Below are 19,338 nucleotides of genomic sequence, written 5' to 3'. Positions count from 1 at the left end.
AAAGACGGAAGAGAGAGGGACAGCCCATTCCGACCCCCATACAGCCCCCCTGCACGGCCATCCTCCGCCCCCAGACCCCTCCTCGTCTGACCCCCCAGGATGAAAATTCCTGGTCTGCGGCCATAATTCCCAAATTCCAAATGGGTCCAGCTCAACGACAGAAAACAGCATACAGATTCACACACACGCAGCCAACCCCCCTTCATGCACACATATGAGCCAGCCTCCACGCACACACACACACGCATATACGTGCAGAGACCCCACCTGGTTTCATTTAAACTCGCCCTCCACAGCCTGCAACTTTCTTCCTCTTTTTTTTCCATTCCACCTCAAGTCACCCTTCATCTCTCCCATCTTTTTGGTCTCTTGCTCTCTCTATTCCTTTCATTCGGCTGGATATTTATAGCTTGGGAGAAGTTGGTGGAATGTTGACAAAAACTAGAGAGCTAACTAGAAAGAGAAGAGAGAGAAAGAGAGAGAGGCGAAGATAGAGTGAAAGAAGGGAGGATAGGAATCACGTCTGCTTAGAAAAGTTGTTCACTTTTTTTGCCGTGTCTAAATATTGAAACTGGAGGTACACGCAGGCTGATATTACTAGAAATGAAAGGCAATGGAAAGACTCATATTCTTACTGCTGGTATACCTTTACTTCAAACAATAGAGCATGAAATAAGAATTGGAGCTTTGGTCTGTCTATGCTGAAGTACTTGTCAATGTTAACAAAATTCACTTTTAACAGAAATACATATTTGAAATCATTCTTCTATGGCATTGTTGCAAAACCCCGATTTTGGAACATTTATTTGCAAGAGTGTAATACTGAATTCGGAATTGCAAATTTTTGGTCTGTACTGTATGTTTTTGTATAGTTGAGACTTTAGATGCATGTTATTAAAGAAATTGTTATTCAATGTATCCAATTCACTTGTGTGAAGTCACAAATTCAGTTGCACATTCCTTTTGTTAGAGTGATCACATTAAAGCTTCATCGAATTATAAAAGAAATAAATATTGTTTTTCTCTACAAATGACAAAAGTGGCAAACAAATCAGTTTGCCATTACTCTTATACACTCTTAAAAATACAGGTGCTACACGATGCCATAGAAGAACCTTTTTTTCTAAATGGTTCCATTAAGAACCTTTAACATCTGAAGAACCTTCCTTTTTCACAAAAGGTTCTTTGTGGTGAAAGAGATGGTTCTTTAAAGAACCTTCCAACTAAAAATGGTTCTTTAAGGAACCAAAAGTGGTTCTTCTATGGCATCACTGTGAAGAACCTTTTAAAGCACCTTTATTTTTAAGAATGTACCAGAACACCTCTAGAGTAATGTGGTAGGCCTGACAGCTGTCATTACATACTATTATTGCAAAAACACACACGTACACTGTGCCACCAAGGCCTGACAAATTGTGGCCCCCTACTGCTTTCCCATCCTCAATAGGCCCACACACAGACCTCACACCCATAGTGCACCCACTTACCCAAATCAAGCCAGAGGGGTCAGGAGTAAATGGACCATAAAGACTCACATGTATGCCACAACATCCTTTGGACTGTTACATGTTATTTACCATAAAGACCCCCAAATTATGTCAGTCAAAACAAGTATGATCAGTCCATAATCTTGTTCTAAACCTCCATCATTACCAAGTATGTTTTTCTTTTTAGTGGTTTTGCTGAAAGGGAAACTCCACAAAGCAGAGTTAATGAAAACACAATGCAAACTGTGTCTGTGGAAATCATGCTGTGTTTATTTACAAGTCATACACTTCTGGAGACCAAAGGGTGAAAGATGAAGCACGGATAGAAGGAGAGGCAGGTGAAGAGATGGACAGCTGGTGGGAGGGACATATTTGGGAAAGGATTAAAGAAAATACATGATAAACAGGTAAAAATTAAACATCAGGCCAAATATTCATCAGATGCACGACTGCATGGAAATGAGTTATGAAGGGGAGAGAAAAAGTGTAAATGGAGATTCTTCTTCAGTCGTGGTACATTCTAAGGATGCAACTTTTGATAACTCCCATGTACCTGGTCCAGACAGTATGGTGCCTGAGAAAAAAAGAGGGAGACAGATTTAAAAATGTGTCACAAAATATTATTTTATTCAGCTTTGACTTACGAGTGTTAGGTGTGTAAACACATGCGTTTGGTGTGTCCTTTGATATTGATGTGAAACTCTTTATATACACTACCATTGAAAAGTTTGGGGGCAGCAAGATATTTTTATTTCTTTTTGGAAGAAATACTTTTATTCAGCAAGGATGCATTAAACTGACAGTAAAGTCTTCAACAAATAAATGAATGCTGTTCTTTTGAACTTTCTAATAATCACCCTGAAAACCCAGAACTTTTTTTTTTTATCATGGTTTACTCAAAAATATTAAGCAGCACAACTGTTTTCAACACTGATAACTAATAATAATAAGAAGAAATGTTTATTAAGCAGCAAATCAACATTTTAAAATGATTATGTGATAATGAAGACAGGAGTAATGATGCTGAAATTTCAGCATTTTTACACTTAAAACTGTAGTTTGGGATAAACACATATTTTCCAAATGATTCGGAGTGCTATGGTTTTGTTATTTATTAAACAGAAAACCACATTCCCCAGTGGTCAAACCACATAAATGACTGGACCGGAAACAAAGGTGACTACAAATAGAGCAATGTGCATATGATGCAGTGACCCCCACTGGTTGCCAAGAGAATTTTCCCTGAACAAAGACCTCCATATGCATCAATAGTTTAAAATAAATCACCTTGCACACTGTGCAACGAATATAGTGAGACTTACTTGAAGGTGTCAAGGATATGTGCCGAGTTAGTATAATGAGTAAGGTAGAGGTTCACGTCTATTGATGTCAATTTGTCTGATCGACAAGGTTCAATAAACTGTGAAGAGAACAAGGAATTAATGTTTCGTGAAAACTCCATCACTTCAGCTCTGTTAGTGGTTTTATCAAATTTAAAAAGTACCTTTTCGACAAGGTCAATGAAGAAATCACGAACATCTTTTGCGTTGATTAATTTGGCAGCGATATTTACAAGGCCCCTTGAAAGATTCTAAAACAGGAGATATTTTGAAATCAAGAATTATGTAGAAAAACATTTTTTTCACAAGTATATAAATCCTCTTACCTTAAAATTGGCTTCCATCTCATTAAAGACATTGGTTTTACCCCGCAGAGCAGTGCACACTAAACTGAGTGGATAAGAGGTTTCATTATTCAGATGGCTGAGACAGAGGGAGTAACCAACAACATTTGGACATTTTCAACAGACCCATATCTCTCCTCTCCCTGTCCAAATCCCTCACTCACACACACCTTTTGTGTTGATCTAAGAGATCCTTATCTGTGATTAGAATTTTGAGGTCTTTGAGGTCTTGTAGGAACTCTTTATCCAAATCTACATCCATGTCCTCCATCATGTTATCTAAGAGAGTACAAACAGAGACATAAAAGGAGATATTTTCATCTGTCTCAAAATTTTTCTAAACTACACAATTAGTCATACTGACAGTGTCCATTAAAAACCTCGGACTAGATGCTCAAGAACATGCAGATGTCAAATGAATTCAGAACATTAGGACATTAATGAATCACTCTGTAGTAGTTGATTTTACAACAATGGCCAGTTGACTGTATGTTCTTACTTAATATTTGGCTCCTTGACAAATAAATTGATATATCATTATTAAAGGTTTATATTTATTTATATACGGTATATATATATATATATATATATATATATATATATATATATATATATATATATATATATACACCGTATATATATATATATATATATATATATATATATATATATATATATATATATATATATATATATATATATACGGTATATATATATATATATATGGTATATATATATATATATATATACGGTATATATATATATATATGGTATATATATATATATATATATATATATATATATATATATATATATAAATCTATGCATTATAATAACAGAAATATTGTCAGAATCCTCTGCCTGGCATAATGGTTTAATGCCATATTTGACACATTTATTTCCATGATTGACCAATATTTATTGCAGAGGGCTATGTAACTGGTCTTACCCACAGCTCCTACAGTCCAGTTGTTGATGAGCTGCCCAGCACAGAAGGCAAAGTCCTGGAAGGTTAGATACTGCAACTTTTTCTTCCCAGTCTCAAAACGATTATTGGCAAAGAACACTATTGCAGCATAGTCTCTGGAGGAGCATTTAGCAAGAGGAGGTGAAAACCCACCAAATCAGCAATGAAGCAACTGTTCATGGAAACTTGCATTCTTACAATGTTAATGAACATACAACTAAAAGAATGGATACATAAGGTAAATAAGTAATTTAGAAACATAATCATATCTAACTATGCTTTGACTGCTCTCGCTTATATTTTTTTCTCATTTTCTGAGCTCAGTTCTACTGGCATTCAGGAATAATTAAAAAGCTTTGGAAAGAAACTTCTCAGAAAAAGACTTTCTTACCTGGCTAATGGATCAGGTAGCAGAAAATGTTGCCGAATGTTTTCCACCAGGGGGCCCTTGAGTTCTTCCACCACTTTGAACACTCGCTTGAAGTTGTCAAACTGTTTTTAAGGAGATGGCTATAATCATTTAATTTCCAAAAGAGTCTCGGAAAAGTATCCAAGCATGAATCTTAGTTACCAATGAGAAGTTCATAATCTTAGGGTGTGTTTATACTTGGCAGGTTTGGTTTGATTAAAACGTACACTTGGTTAGATTACTCTGTTAATGAGGTTAATTTGAATAAGTACGAATACTGCCAAACAAAACTTTGTGCAAACCAAACGAACTCTGGTGTGATTTGACTTATATATGAACATAACACATAACAAAGACATTTAAACTTAAAAAAATCAGGACATGATGTCACAAGATCCAACCCTAAAAAGACAGAATGCTCAAGCCTGTTATTATTACAGTACAGACATGCAGCAAAATAATTCCTAAATCTGTTTCAACTCCTTCACACATTTTACAAGCTCTTTGTGAGCTGGTAAAAAATACCACCATATGTACGCATGTACATGTAGCCCAGGAAACAATATTGTTTGAGACGTTTGGTAAATCTGCAAAATATACGTCCATGTTGTGGCCATATCCTTATGCCGTTTGTTTTGTATCTTTAGGTTTGGTGTTAAAAATATAGTATAGTACAGTATAAACACTAAGCTAACCAGGACTAAATGTAGTTTTCTTTTTGTGTCCGAACCAATAGATCCTACAGAATGGACCTTCAAGTGTAAACACACCCTTAAATCAAGTCCTTCGAGCGCACCTGTCTTCTGCAGCTCTTCAGCATAATGCCTGTCTTTATACTAACATCATCAAGGTCTTTTTTGGTTCCTTTGGAGAGCTTCTTTCCCAGGACCTCTCGAACAAATGAATCATCAAAAGCATAATACCTAAAATGGGAAATGCAAATAAAGGTTTTACATTGAATAACGACCAAATCAAGTTAATTAAATTGGCAAGACGCATACCAATGCATACCTTTCAATGAGCATGGCTTGTCTGTCTGGCGGTATCTGAAATAGAAGCTGATTGGCTAGTTTAGCCGGGTGATGCAAAAGTCTCTCGCACATCTGGAAAGTCCTGTACTGGTCCATTGTGTCACTGAGCAGCACTTCTGCACTCGCCTCACACTCCTCCATCACACCTCCTTCTATCCGCACCTTCACTGCATCATTCACTATGATGACAACCACATTGACTAGTGTATTATTAATTTTTTAAACGGACATTACAGTAGCTCATGGTCTCATTTATACTTTACCTGTATACCCATTCAGCCACAGCTGGTACACCTCTTTGTCCATTATGGTGGTGTTTCCAACAAATACATCCAGCTCCACAGACATCTTGACATCGACACTATATAAACTCTGCAGTCACATGATCATGGTTAGTTAAAACTAAGCAAACTATTGTAACATCCTGAATTACTTAATGAGTTGCAAGGATAAACAGGTATTAAGTCTCACTTTTTGGTACTTAAATCAAAGAGGAAGACTGACAGACCGTTAGCTATTCCTTACACAGAATTCAAACTATAACCGTTAACTATTCAGCCAATGCATAATAAAATTTAGCACAACACAGACATGCTAACGCTACATTACTATGGATTTTCAAAAAAATACTAAGCAGACTTACCAAACACAAGCGTATAAACGCGAAAGGTGGTTTTGAATCACATTCAGATGTCACAATAATGTTAGCTGTTTGGTTGTTTGTTATGTCTCGTTCCTTTCAGCTTTTTTTAATTGAAAACATAAGCTTCTCTTATACAAGTAAGCATGCACACGGTATAAAGAGTATCACCACAACACGAGTTGATCATACAGTGGTACGTGGTAACCATCACGTAAATATTTACCAAACCCCAACTGTCATATCCAGCGACTATTCTACATCCATAGCAACAGCTCACTGTCGTGACTACTTCCGGTTGTGCGCCTGGAATACGTCACATTCACGTGACTGTATGTTACTGTAGTTTCTGGAAGCAAGCGTTCAGGTTATCGACCCATCATCACAGCTGTATGTTTTAGACACTTTACTAAATGTTTTGACGGACTTAAGTAAAATACCAATGGCAAAAAAACAGCACTATTTCTTTTGAAATAATTCATTATAATAATTATTATTATTATTCATATTTTAGTATATTTTAGTAATATACTGAGCATCAACTAAACTATTGGTTACTATTTTGTGATACCTTTAAATTGGAATGCTGAAACTATTAAAAAAAACATTGTTAGCTGCAAAGAGAGATTGTGAATCATTGAATAGATATTGTTAAATGACTGTTGCAAAGGTTTTTAATTGTGTTAAATTTATAAATGGAAAAAAATACATCATTGTGGAGATAAATGTAGCTTCTTGATGAAAGGAGCTTGTCACATGTTTAACTCCAGGTAGAGCTGACCTGGAAACTGATAAGTTAATGACATCACAATCCTTCCCTATTACTACAGTGTCCTTGAACCATTTACTGGGAGAAAACATCCCTGTCCTGTACTGTAGTCATGAAACAAAAGCATCTGGGAAGAAAATGTCCAATTAACTAAACTTTCATATTACCAAGTTCACTAAATTACTTTATGTATGTATGCATGCATTCATTTCGAATTGTACTATGATAATGCAAATGGAAATAACATAAGATGATTTTAATAGAGAATACGAATACGATATTTTGAAGTTGAATACGATAGAATGTGTCATTTTTAAGATATTACATTTTTCAACTATATAGTCGTTTTAACATAATTACATTACAGTTTAAAACAATTATAAGCAGACATGCTACTTTACTATGTTTTTACTAAAACTCCTAAGTGGACTCAATCATATTTTTTTTTAGGTACTATGCTTTTGATGATTTCTCTGTTCGAGAGGGCCTCTGCCAGACCTGTCAAGTATCCCGTTTTGGCCGGGAAAGTCACGTATTTTACCCTTCTTTCCCGCCGTCCTCCCGTATTAGTATTTTCCCGTAAATCTCCCGTATTTAATTTATTTTATTTTAACCTGCGTTATTAATAAAATAATAATAATAAAAACATTCCCAATCTGAGCTCTGTCACTAGTCTCGCGATAACTGCCACCTGTAGTAGCCTGTCGCGAGGGGTGTGTGAGGTCAGGTGACATGAGTTATAACGCGGGAAAAACAACAACAACAAAAGAAAAAACCGAGACGGATGATGGATGCTACGATAAAGAGTGAAGGCACACCTGCCAAAGAACCAAAACCCATGTGTAAATACCAGGATAAATGGGACAGCGAATTTACTTTTTTAAAGAATGCAAAGTCTGCAACAAATTTGTACAACAACTCACTAAAAAAGTAAAAGAAAAGTTATGTGAAATAAAAAGAAAAACTGTAAAAGAAAAGCAATATGAAATGAAAAGAATGTGTGGAATGAAAATAAAATGTAAATGTAAAGACAAGCAATGATAAATTAACAGAAAATATGCAAATAAGCCTTTAAATAAATGCTCTTCATATATACCCTTTTGTGTTTTCATTTGGGCTATAACACCTGCCTTAAAATGTAAGGGATACTGGAGCTTTGTTGGGGTGGTGGGACTGCTCGCGGTGGGCGCCGGAAAATTTCCCTTATTTTCAAATCCAAAACTTGACAGGTATGGCCTCTGCTGGTTCAAAAACTTGAAAAATATCACTTTTACATTAATTCATTTAAGAGTCACTTTTATCCAAGTGACTTTCATTTGAGGAATACAACAAGCCATTCATCTCAAAGAGGCAATAACACAAGAAGTGTTAAATACAAAGTTTCAAACATCATCTAGTAAGCTGCAAAACAGAGATATCAAGAAAAAAGTTTTTTTTAAAGATTCAATCATGACTCTGTCAGTTTACAAGAAGTGTCTAATTTGTAAAGTTCTGACAAATAGTTACACTCTGAATTTTAAAGTCCATGACCATCATTACCAGATTATTAGAATATTGCAAAAATGTTAGATATTTGTTCCCTTGAAGCAGCTTAACCAACATACTCTTTAAAATTCAAACTGCAATTAACTCTCACTGAATCCATCAAAGGGCAAAAGGTACACTGTAAAAAGAAATCTGTGGTTGCCAGAACTTCACAGTTAAAAATATGGGAGCAACATTTTAGGTTTTACAGACTTAACTTAAATTCAAAATACAATACTGTATTTCATGAACTGAGCTAATGTTCTAATGTTAATAAACCAACATATTGAAGTAATATCTGTTTTGAACCATTGTAATGCACTAATAACCACCTATAAGCTCATCACTAACAGCTCTTCCACAAGCTAAGAAGGGATACATATAGAAGGTGCACAGTGTCATTCACACGAACACTAAACACTAAACCTATGGTACTGAAATAATGCAATAAACATTAATTTAACAACTTTTGATGAAAGATAAAACCCCAATGTACACAACTGATAAGAAAAAAACTAAGAAGAAACAGTTATTTCAATGAAAATATGAAGTGTCATTCAGGGAATTCTGGGAGTATACATTTTCAGTTTTGTACTGTAAATTCAACAATGACTTTTTCTTTTTCACTTCCAAAAACTGTAATTTTAACGTTATTTTACTGTAAAATTAAATTAAATGTAATTACAGTTATTCACCGTATATAGTATGGAAACTTACTGATGAGAAAGTAAAAGGTTTTTGCTGTACCATTTCTACAGTCTTTTACTGTTAAGATCACAATCATTTTTTACTATTCTGCACCTCTCCCCTATTGTCTTACATGTGGTTGTCCACCCCTCCCTCTCATTTATCAGAAACTGTGGCCTATTTCCATTCCCACTCCAGCAACCCCCCTCTCACCCCAGGCCCTGGTTAACACCCCACATTGTTATGTCCTCGTGCTATAAATTGTGCTGGAGAGCAGGGCGGAAGGATGTGACTAAACACCGTGGCTTAATGTAGAGAAAAAGCTTTTGTCACCCTTTCCGTTAGTTTTGTGTGTGTCCCATGTAGTCTCATCTCAGCAGTGGGAAGACCTCATCTAGAGATACATTTCAACGTTTAATATGCTTTGATTTTGTATCTTCAGTGTGTTGTATGGGTATGGTTAAGCTTTAGATATTAGAAACAGATGTGAGAGGGGAACTCAGTCACTATCCAGGATACAGTACAGATTTTTACGGTAAGGGAAGAGGGGAGGGGTGAAGAAGGGAGGGGAGGAGAGCAGGAGATGGGGGAAGACATCACTGCCTCCCCAACCACCGCAATCGCCAAAGGAAACACTGTAATCTCAAGGAACATCTCAAAGATTTCCTCAGGAATCACCACGAAGTAACCTCGCGGGCAGCCACCATTCATTTCAGCGTCGTTGATTCGGATTAAAACCGACCAATCGCATGAAGCACTAGTATAACCGGCCTGTCCTACATTCCGACTCTTATTTGTTTGCTTAATAATTTATGATATTTACAACGCGTTTTGTGGCGAACGCTCGCGATCGGATGTTTTGCCTATTTAGACATTAAAATGGCACCGTGATTATTTACCGGACTTGCACTGGAATGGGTAAAAGCTTCAGGGCGGAGAGAGGCGGACTTTGTGATCCCTGAAAAATACAGAAGAGATGCTCCACGGGGATTATTTTTAACGTCCGTGTTGACCTCTCATCCAAGCAGCCCGAAGAGCAGAAACAAACACGATGTGCTTCAGTGATTCCCAGAAGCCAAATACTGAGAAATGAATGCTGCCAATTACGATTTAAAGCACGGAGGAGAGAGGTAGGCCTTTTTAATGTGTTACAACCAGGAGGTGTTTGATATTTTAATCATTAAACATGAAAAATTCCAGTTGCATATAAGAATTGTCCATCCCGCCTTTATTATAGGTTATAAATAGCGGAGCAAAGAGGAAATGGAGCGTTTTCTTCGTGCCTGGATGAGGAATGCTGCAATCCATTTACAGTGATAGACGTCTCACATGCTTCATAAGAGTTAGTTTATGGTTTACCCGCTGTGATACCAAGTGACAGTGAATTTGTGTAGAGTATGGGGAGCGACAGTGAAATACTGAACCGGGAGCTGTCAAAGATGTCTGAAGAAGACTTGCTGGCTTGTTCTAAGGAAGAGCTGGTGAGTCGACTCCGCAGAGAAGAATCAGAAAAGATGTCTGCTCTCATACAGCGCGGTCGATTAATCAAGGAGGTCAATAAACAACTGCAGGGACATCTGCTTGAAATCAGGGAACTCAAAGTCATCAACCAGACGCTGCAAGAGGAGAACCAGGAACTTCGGGATTTGTGCTGCTTTCTGGACGACGACCGTCTGAAAGTGAAGAAGCTGGCTCGTGAGTGGCAACTATTCGGCCATCACGCTGCTAAAGTGATGCGCGAGGACCTCGGCGGATACCTCAAGAAGCTCGCCGACCTTGAGCGGATGCAAGACGGTCTGGTGAAGGAGAACCTGGATCTGAAGGAACTTTGTTTGGTGCTGGAGGAAGAGTGTGTGAGCAGAAGTGATTCCAGCCCGGGTGGCTCCACGGATCTCAACATACCGTGTATGGTGGCCCGGGACGTGGGCGACGGGAGCTCCAGCACCGGGAGTGTTGGCAGTCCAGACCAAATGCACTTGGTGTGTTCACCAGATGACTGAAGGAGAGGAGCAGAGCCATATTACTTTAACCTTCTCTCTTGATGCTGAGACAGACTTTTTATGTCTTCTAAAGACAAAGTAGTTTACATTTCCCGACAAAAACATCTCAGCTATTTCGGTGGAAATAGACTCTAGCTAGTTTACTCATGGCCTTTTGATGCCATAAATACAGTTTCTCTATATTTCATTGAATAACATTTTATAGTTGGCAGACCTTTAACACTTGAGTAAAATTATTGGGTGCCAGGCAAAACAGAATTATTTTTAATCTTTTGAAGTGACAGCCTTTCCTTTTAAAACAGTCCTCCTGCTGGGAAATCCAGCTTAAAGGTTACAGTTCAAACTGAAATGAAATGTTTGTCATAATTTACACCCCTTGATGTCGTTCCAAACCTGTATGCTTTCTGCCGTGGAGCACAAAATGAGATATTTTGAAGAATTATTATTTAGAATAAGTGTTTTTATATCCATACATTAAAAGTCAGTGCTTTCCAAAACAAAGTTGGACTCCATTGACTTTTAACCTCTGAATCAGTTTTTTGCAAACGGGTTCGCTGACCCTGGATTTTGCGTTAACCCAAGGAATTTGTTATTGGATGAAAAGCTTGTAACAAAAAAAATAAATAAATAACACCTACTGACAAAGATGAAATATTTTATTTGCTTACCTGCATGTCATGCTGACCATTAACTGGTATTAGAGAACCTTAAACTTCATGAGAATTAACTGTTAAATTATTCAAAAATTAACTAAGGGGGTATTTCAAGTAAGTTTTTTAGGTTAAAGTTGTTCAGCTCACAAAAATAAATAAATTGGGGAATCCCAGGTATGAGGCGTTTTTTCAGAATATCTTCTTCTGTGTTCTGCAAAAGAAAGTCACACAGGTTTGCAACAAATGTGAATGAATCATTTTGATTTACTTCCTTTTTAAGCTGGTAGATTTGTTTTTGGAACATGGTGGCTGGACTCTACCTGGTCTAAGTTAGTCGAAAACTATTTTGACCAAGATGATAGGACCAACTGGTCTAAGATAGCCTTCCAGCTTGAACTCTCTAGAAACCATCCACCATGTTGCAAAAGCTGCAGATTTTCCAGCAGACCTATTTATGGTATTAGTATCATTATTTGAATGTATGATTTTCCAATTGTTGCAGGAATGCTTCCTGTCATCTCTTGTAGGGGTTGTAGATAGGGGCAAAAATTTAGTTTTGGGTTTGACATTTTCAACAACATTGAGAGAAACTAACCATACTGCTAACTTGTACCAGGTTTACTGTGCACTGATCTGTTCACGAGCTGATGTTTTTCCTGCGATGCACTATGACAAGACTGCAATGAATCACATGCACATTTTTACTGATTAGAGCCATATACTATGTAGTGGTCTGTTTAAGATCATTACAAAAAGCACTGCACATTTTTCAGCAATGGAGAGGAAATAAAGTATCAATAGACTGTGCAAAGTGAAGCCTCCATTGTAAGCAGATCCGATTTTTTGTGATGTAATATGGCTGTATCATGGAGGCCCAAGAATGATTAACTGAACATGCACGTCACTAGACCACTTTTCTACAGTATGAGATAGTTGTTTCCTGTTTATTTTTAACTGGACAGTATAATTCACTAGATGTAGTGACTTGTGCTTCACTAGACAATGTTGCTGTGCTCTGCACTGAATCCAAAATGAACTTTATTTTGCATTAACCCAACTTTAACTACACAACTGTACTGTACAAAGCTTTCCATGTTCAGTTGTTGCTTTGACAAGAATTAATTAATACACACTGATTTGACACTGTTTGAAGGAAAAAACATTGACATGTAGTTTAAAAAATGATTGTGCTAGATATTTGTCATTATTTTGTTGTATTTGCTGCATACTACAAGACCCTCCTACATAGGATTGTTTTCTTGTACGTGTTTTTAATCAAGAAATATGATCAGTATTAATTCAATGACTGAAGTTTTATTGCTACAAAACCCAGCTCTCTGATTGGTTAGTATTCGCTTTGATTACTCATTGTGAGTGAAATGGCTTTAAATACACTTGACTGACACACCATGTTCTGTTCTTATCTTTTCTTCTCATATTTTCACTCTGCATGAAAAAATTGCACTAAACTGCATATTTTTGCTCTGTTTGGGCCTCTGAATAAAAGTCCTCGAGTTGAGCCACATATTCTCTTATATCATACTATATGCAATAAAACCCTGATGTAAAACATATGATGCTTAATATCCCAGCTCACAGAATGTTCTCAGAACTTTGGTTACATTTTTGCCAAGATTTTATCAAAGTTCTGCTCAAACTTTCTCTTACATTTATATTTAAATTTAGTCATTTAGCAGACACTTTCATCTAAAGCGACTTACAAATTAGGAGAACAATAGAAGCAATCAGACCAACAAGAGGGAAACAGTTTTCAAGTGCTGTATACTAGTCTCTGTCTAGTTTAGAATAGAATAGAATAGAATAGAATAGAATAGAATAGAACAGGTAAGTGCTAGTATTAATTGGTCAGGTGTTGATGAAAAATATGTGTCTTTGAGATGTTTTGTTTTTTGAAAATAGCTAAAGACTCAGCTGCTTGAATTGAGATAGGCCTGTTGTTCCACCAGCTGGGAACAGTCCAGGAAAAGGTCTGTGAGAGTGATATTGTGCCTCTTTGGGCGTCGTTCACTTGCAGAATTCTGGATCAGTTGCAGTGGCTTGGTGAAATGAAATGTACCCTAAAAAATTTTCTAATGCACAAAAGAATGTTTCAGACTAACTTTGTTAAATCTTGGGACTCTGTACCTTCGGTTTCATGGTAATAATTCAAACTTACTATGTAGGACATGGTTAGGATCAGAAACTAAATCATTAGCCAGTCTTGAATGTCCCAAAATGTCCCAGTCTTGATGAGTCATGCTGTAGCTCAGGCCCTAATTCATTGATGTTTCACCGGTTTATTTTTGGCTTGCTGTTTACACAGCCAGAACAGTGGCATCTGACTGGCATACAAAGGTCCTTTCAGCAGAACATGTGCTCACTGGTTCATTTAGCTCAAACTCTCTCTTCATTATCTCATTAGTCATATGTTCTCATGTCCTCTCTAAGCGAGCGATAACAGAGGGCACAGTGTGGAGGAAATAGGGTCATCATGTTTATTTATTTAGCTTTTTGTATTTTCAAGATGTTGTGGTCTCTTTTAACTTGCATGCTCTTTCACTTTATCACTTTTGTTCCTCAAAGCTGTTCCTCGTTAACTGTTTTCCAGGTATTTTCCATCTTTTTATAACCACATGCTATGAAGTAATAAAGACCTTTTCAGACATATTATCACATGCTTGTCATACAGAGCATGTCTCTCACCTTGTGAGTTTTTCCCACGAACACAGACAGATGACCAAAGAGATGTTTATCCTGAGCAGAACTTTATTTGTTTTAATTTGCTGTACAACAATTAAAGATCAACACTGTTAGAGGAAAGTGTTTAACAATTGGTTTCAGATCTGTGACTCATTAAACATTTTTGTCATCAGGACATCCTAGGAGGAAACTGTGTGCTGAAACCCTTGTTTCCTCCCTCTGTACCCCTGTGAGCTTTGAGAGACTATTTTTCTATTATATAACTTGCTAAACATTTACTTCATTGCCATATTATTTATCTATGTGCCCCCTGCAATAAGCCACAAACAGAGTCTCTTAAGGGGGCTACATGTCAGCTTCAACTTACATGTTTCATACAGTATAGAATTCAATAGAAGTCCACATTTTAAGGCACTCTAGTATGTTACAGATCAGCTCAGGGTCATAACATTGTTTTGTATTCCCAATAGCAGCACATATTTTCAGTAATTGTTTTAATAGATGTAAAATAGCATGCAACATGTCTCCTTATTAAAGGAACCAATGTCAAATCACTAAAAAATATCTTGTTTTCAAAAATACATAGAAATCTATATGTGGTCAAGCAATAGTAGAGTCTAACATGGTGTACTCAGTACAGTATAAATTATATAGAATTTACTTCTACTGGCCTGTAAATCACACATCTTTGCACTTGTAGAGGAAACATCCTGTAGTATAGTAACAGTGGAAGTGTTTCATGAAGTTAAAATATCATTTTTGTAACCAGCGTAACAGTGAACTGTCATTGAAGTGCACATTCTCAGTGTTGGGTTGTGGTGTTGCAGACATTGTATGTAAAGAACCAGGTTTAGGCTGCATCCCTTCAGTTTCTTTAAAACTAGCTTATTCAGCATACACTGTAACTATAACGCAGCATTTCTTAAAACCAAGATTAAACATAAAATAACAAGACATTACATTAAATCCACAAACATGTGCATAGCAAGACAGTACAATCATTACGTAAAAAATTTAAATCCACATTTTTAAAATTGGTAACATGATAATAAATAACGTAATAGACAGCTTTAAAAATCGCTTTCCTGAAGTAACTGATATTCCTTCCTGAAAAGCATACTGATGATAGACTACACTGTGCTCTAACTCTCAAACCCCCAAAGCAACCTCTAAACCTTTTGCTAGCAGGCCAGTTTTTAACTGCTACAGTACCGACACCAATATACTAGATATGTAGTTGAAGTAAATGATTATAAATCAATAATACTATTATTAATGCCACTACAGTAAAATGTTACGACTTAAAAGTCAGTCAGTTTTCTTTTCAGTGTTATATACATATGTGCTGTAAAAATGTAAGTCTACTTCGTATGTAGGATGGTCAGAGCTTTCGTTTTGCACTACACATCCTTAAAAACGTTGCCAAATGAAATGCAAAAATACCTTTTCCTGAACACTTACACGATATGTTATCCATTGAACGAACAGGTCAAACAGACCTCCAAATTCACGCTCTAGGTTTGTAGAGTATTACTAATCAGTTAACGAACGGCATAGTTGGGTCTCCTTACTATATTGAGGTTACACACATCACCTTTAACTCGTGCTTCTCTATTCTTATAGTGCATTTAAGTTATTTGATAACTGCCATGAATAAAGATAAACAGAATACACAAGTAAAAGCATATATGCTTGTATGTAGTAGTAAGGACACTTTTGGAATCACTTCTCCCTCCAGCAGATGAGAAATTAAAGGGTGAGGATGGTTGGTGAATTGAGAGAGTGATCTGACTGATCTCCACTGCTGCTGCTGCGGCGATGAGCGACGCCACACGGCTGAGGGTTATGAGAAGACTGGCTGGTACTTTGAGAGCTGGTGAGATTGAGAGCTTGGGATGAAGTCGCAGAGCGGGTATCCTGTGAAGAAGAGGGGTAGCTGAAGACCAGGCTGGCAGTAAAAGGGGTTAGAGATGGAGTGGAGATGAGGACAGGAGTATGGAGAGACTCTGATTCAAGAGGTGCACTGGTAACTGAGGATATGGATGAAGCTGGAGGTGGGATGGTAATTTTGTGCTGGGGTCTATTAGGCTTGGCGTGAATCTTTGATTCTCTGGAGGGTCCAGGAAGATCAGGGTCCACAGACTCAATCTTGATTCCACTCAGCGTCGGGATGTCATTGCTGGAGTCAGAGTCCGAGTCCGAGTCCTGGACTTTGCAGATGGGTCTGTGGGCTTGAAACACCAACTCAAGCTTCTCTTTTTGCTTCTGAAGCTCGGCGATCTCCTTCTGCAGACGAGATTTTTCATCCTCTAGCTGGTCAGTTTCCTGTGAAAAGAAAGACTTCAAATGTTCAGTTCTTGGATAACAAAGAATGCAAAGACATTTAGACTGAAAGGAAACTTAACAAAAAATGTACAAAATGAACTTACACTTTGCAATGTGTCAGTCAGTTCGCGTCGACGATTCCTGCACTTTGCAGCAGCCATTTTATTACGTTCCCTTCTAATTCTGCGCCGCTCAAGTTCCTCGTGGGATAACTAGAGTGAGAAAGTAATGCAAATAATATAATATAATATAATATAATATAATATAATATAATATAATATAATATAATATAATATAATATAATATAATATAATATAATATAATCATGCAGTAGTTTGACACTATATGTCTTTGTAATAAAATATTTTAAAAAGTACAAAAAAAGATAATAGGAATCAATAAAATAAAAAATATAAATTACAAAATGATTAAAACCTTATGTCTAATTCCAACAATCTGAACCTGATGGTCAATTCAATTTTTATAGTTGATAAACATGTGAAAATACTGCCATCTAGGGGATGAGATTCTTAACTTTATTTCAAATTCACTGAGTACTTTGAGGCAATGTTGCAATTTTCATATCTGTAATTACTCTATTACGAATTCGATAATATATTGTGTTAATTCATTTCACGCTGTCTTTCTTTTGTGGGCATTATATGCAGTTTCCTGACCTTATATTGATGACTCACCTGTAGCCACCCTAGTGACTCAAGTATGAGTCATTAAGTTTTACTCCAGTGAATCACATGATATCCCATTTCCGGTCTCAATATTTCACTATCATCCTGCTATACTCAAGACTTGGATGCATGAGTCAGGCAGGATTTCATGAGTTAATATTGAATGAGCATCTCTAGGTTTCCTATAGGGTAGATGCTATGCTATAAATCATAACATGTATGTGAGAGTCTCACATACAAAATGAATGTATACAAGTTAACACATTAATTTATAAGCCCAAATGAGATTCACACACTGTATGTATCAGCAATCATGTTCACGCATACCCCCAGGTCACACACTTCCGACTCACAACAGGATATTACACATCCTGGGTCTAGCACACTTTGACTTGGGTCATGTGTGAATAACACGCATGGCTGAGACTGGTTTTTTGGCTAAGACCACCGGCAAAAATGGACAGGATGACAGGTGAACACAGTGACAAAGCATGCTGTCTCTGTCTCGCATCGTGACTCATCACGACCTCATCATGTAGACAGACTGACAGTTATTCAACTGGACTCACATGTTCATCATTACTGCTTCTTGTTGAGCTGCCAACAGCTGTAGCTGGTCTAATTACACCTGGCCGGGACATGTGTGATTGGGAAAGTTGAGGAGTCATATATGGGATTCTTGGTGGCAGTGAGTAAGATGGTGCCCTGGATGGTCCCGGGGCGCCTAGAACGGAGGGCTGAAGCATCCATTGAAGGTCCTGGTTTGAAGTTATGGCATTGAGACTGGGCACAAACTGACTGGATCCTGCCACAGAATATTTCTGCTACAAAGTACAAGAGACATAGACAATATATCATAAGTTACCAAGGCAGTGGCATTAGATATTGAGGGAGGAGGCTTTATTATATTTCATCATGACTCAAAAACCCATTGTGTTTGCAGAAACACCCAGATATAAACACCAACTTGAATCATTAAATCTTTTATTATTACCATTATTACTTTATTATTTTCTGCCCTGACCAAATATTTATTTGGACAATAATCTTAAACAGGGGTTCCTAAATGTGCTCAGGGGGTCCACAGAGAAGACATTTAAAACACAGGTTTTTACATAGGTGTTACATTAAGTTTCTAAATAAATTACAATGTTAAGCATTTTAAGCATAGTGATATGTTAAAGTTCATACTTAAAGGCTGTTAACTGTCACCCTGCCCCTTGGTGGGCCACCTACATTTACGTCACTATATTACAATTAAATCCTAATCTAATCATGACAAACTATATATCGTTAGAAAGGTCTAAGACTCCTAAATATATAGATTTTATGAATCATTTTTGTTAACAATTATGTAGGAAAAGTAATAGATTAATTTATGGCAAGAGCGCACCTTAAAAACCATCATATCAGGAGTTCTGATCTTGTCAAAAAAAGTCTTCTTTGTTGCCTTTTTCTCTATCACAATTTAGAAATCATCAGAAATTAAATATCACTTGAAAACTTAAAATCTCAAAATGCATCCTTTAAAACCCATTTTAAAATCAAACGCTGCATTACCATGAAAATGGAACATCAAAATCATGTTACAAAATGTTTTCAAAAATTTAGGTTTGGATCATGCAATTTCAAGTCTATGTTCAAAAATGTAAGTGACAGTTAACAGGTTGAAGTTACTTTTTTGTCTTAAATGAACAACAGAAAATTATACAGTAACTCATTCATTATTCATAGTTGGTGAAATGTTAATTAAAACTATAAAAATCTTAAATTATA

General features: G+C 36.7%; 3 protein-coding genes across 3 annotated transcripts in view; 1 reads left to right on the top strand and 2 right to left on the bottom strand.

The window, feature by feature from the left end:
• Window positions 1-1,735: 1,735 nt before the first annotated feature.
• On the bottom strand, window positions 1,736-6,521 carry LOC128026973 (acidic fibroblast growth factor intracellular-binding protein B-like). The gene is made up of 11 exons (XM_052614283.1): window positions 6,222-6,521; window positions 5,842-5,950; window positions 5,559-5,757; window positions 5,344-5,470; window positions 4,530-4,630; window positions 4,121-4,254; window positions 3,342-3,450; window positions 3,154-3,217; window positions 2,992-3,078; window positions 2,810-2,907; window positions 1,736-2,061 (listed from the first exon to the last, which is right to left on the bottom strand). Exons 2-11 carry the CDS (start codon window positions 5,924-5,926, stop codon window positions 1,992-1,994), a joined length of 1,074 nt encoding a protein of 357 aa, XP_052470243.1. The 5' UTR covers window positions 5,927-5,950; window positions 6,222-6,521; the 3' UTR covers window positions 1,736-1,991.
• Window positions 6,522-9,534: 3,013 nt separating this feature from the next.
• On the top strand, window positions 9,535-13,261 carry LOC128027450 (coiled-coil domain-containing protein 85B). The gene is made up of 2 exons (XM_052615073.1): window positions 9,535-10,328; window positions 10,436-13,261. The coding sequence occupies exon 2, from the start codon at window positions 10,596-10,598 to the stop codon at window positions 11,196-11,198; it is 603 nt and encodes a 200-aa protein (XP_052471033.1). The 5' UTR covers window positions 9,535-10,328; window positions 10,436-10,595; the 3' UTR covers window positions 11,199-13,261.
• Window positions 13,262-14,597: 1,336 nt separating this feature from the next.
• Window positions 14,598-19,338, bottom strand: part of LOC128027490 (fos-related antigen 1-like) — a 5,240-nt gene continuing 499 nt past the window's right edge. Inside the window, exons 2-4 of the mRNA XM_052615168.1 lie at window positions 18,132-18,386; window positions 16,981-17,088; window positions 14,598-16,876 (exon numbers count right to left, since the gene is read on the bottom strand). Coding sequence (XP_052471128.1) covers window positions 16,301-16,876; window positions 16,981-17,088; window positions 18,132-18,386 — 939 coding nt within the window. The 3' untranslated portion in view covers window positions 14,598-16,300. The remainder of the gene's footprint in view (window positions 16,877-16,980; window positions 17,089-18,131; window positions 18,387-19,338) is intronic.

Source organism: Carassius gibelio, chromosome A14 (genome assembly GCF_023724105.1).
Source record: "Carassius gibelio isolate Cgi1373 ecotype wild population from Czech Republic chromosome A14, carGib1.2-hapl.c, whole genome shotgun sequence".
Classification (NCBI taxonomy): Eukaryota; Metazoa; Chordata; class Actinopteri; order Cypriniformes; family Cyprinidae; genus Carassius; species Carassius gibelio.
Note: the sequence above shows the minus strand (reverse complement) of the source record. Positions and strands in the feature narration are given on the sequence as shown.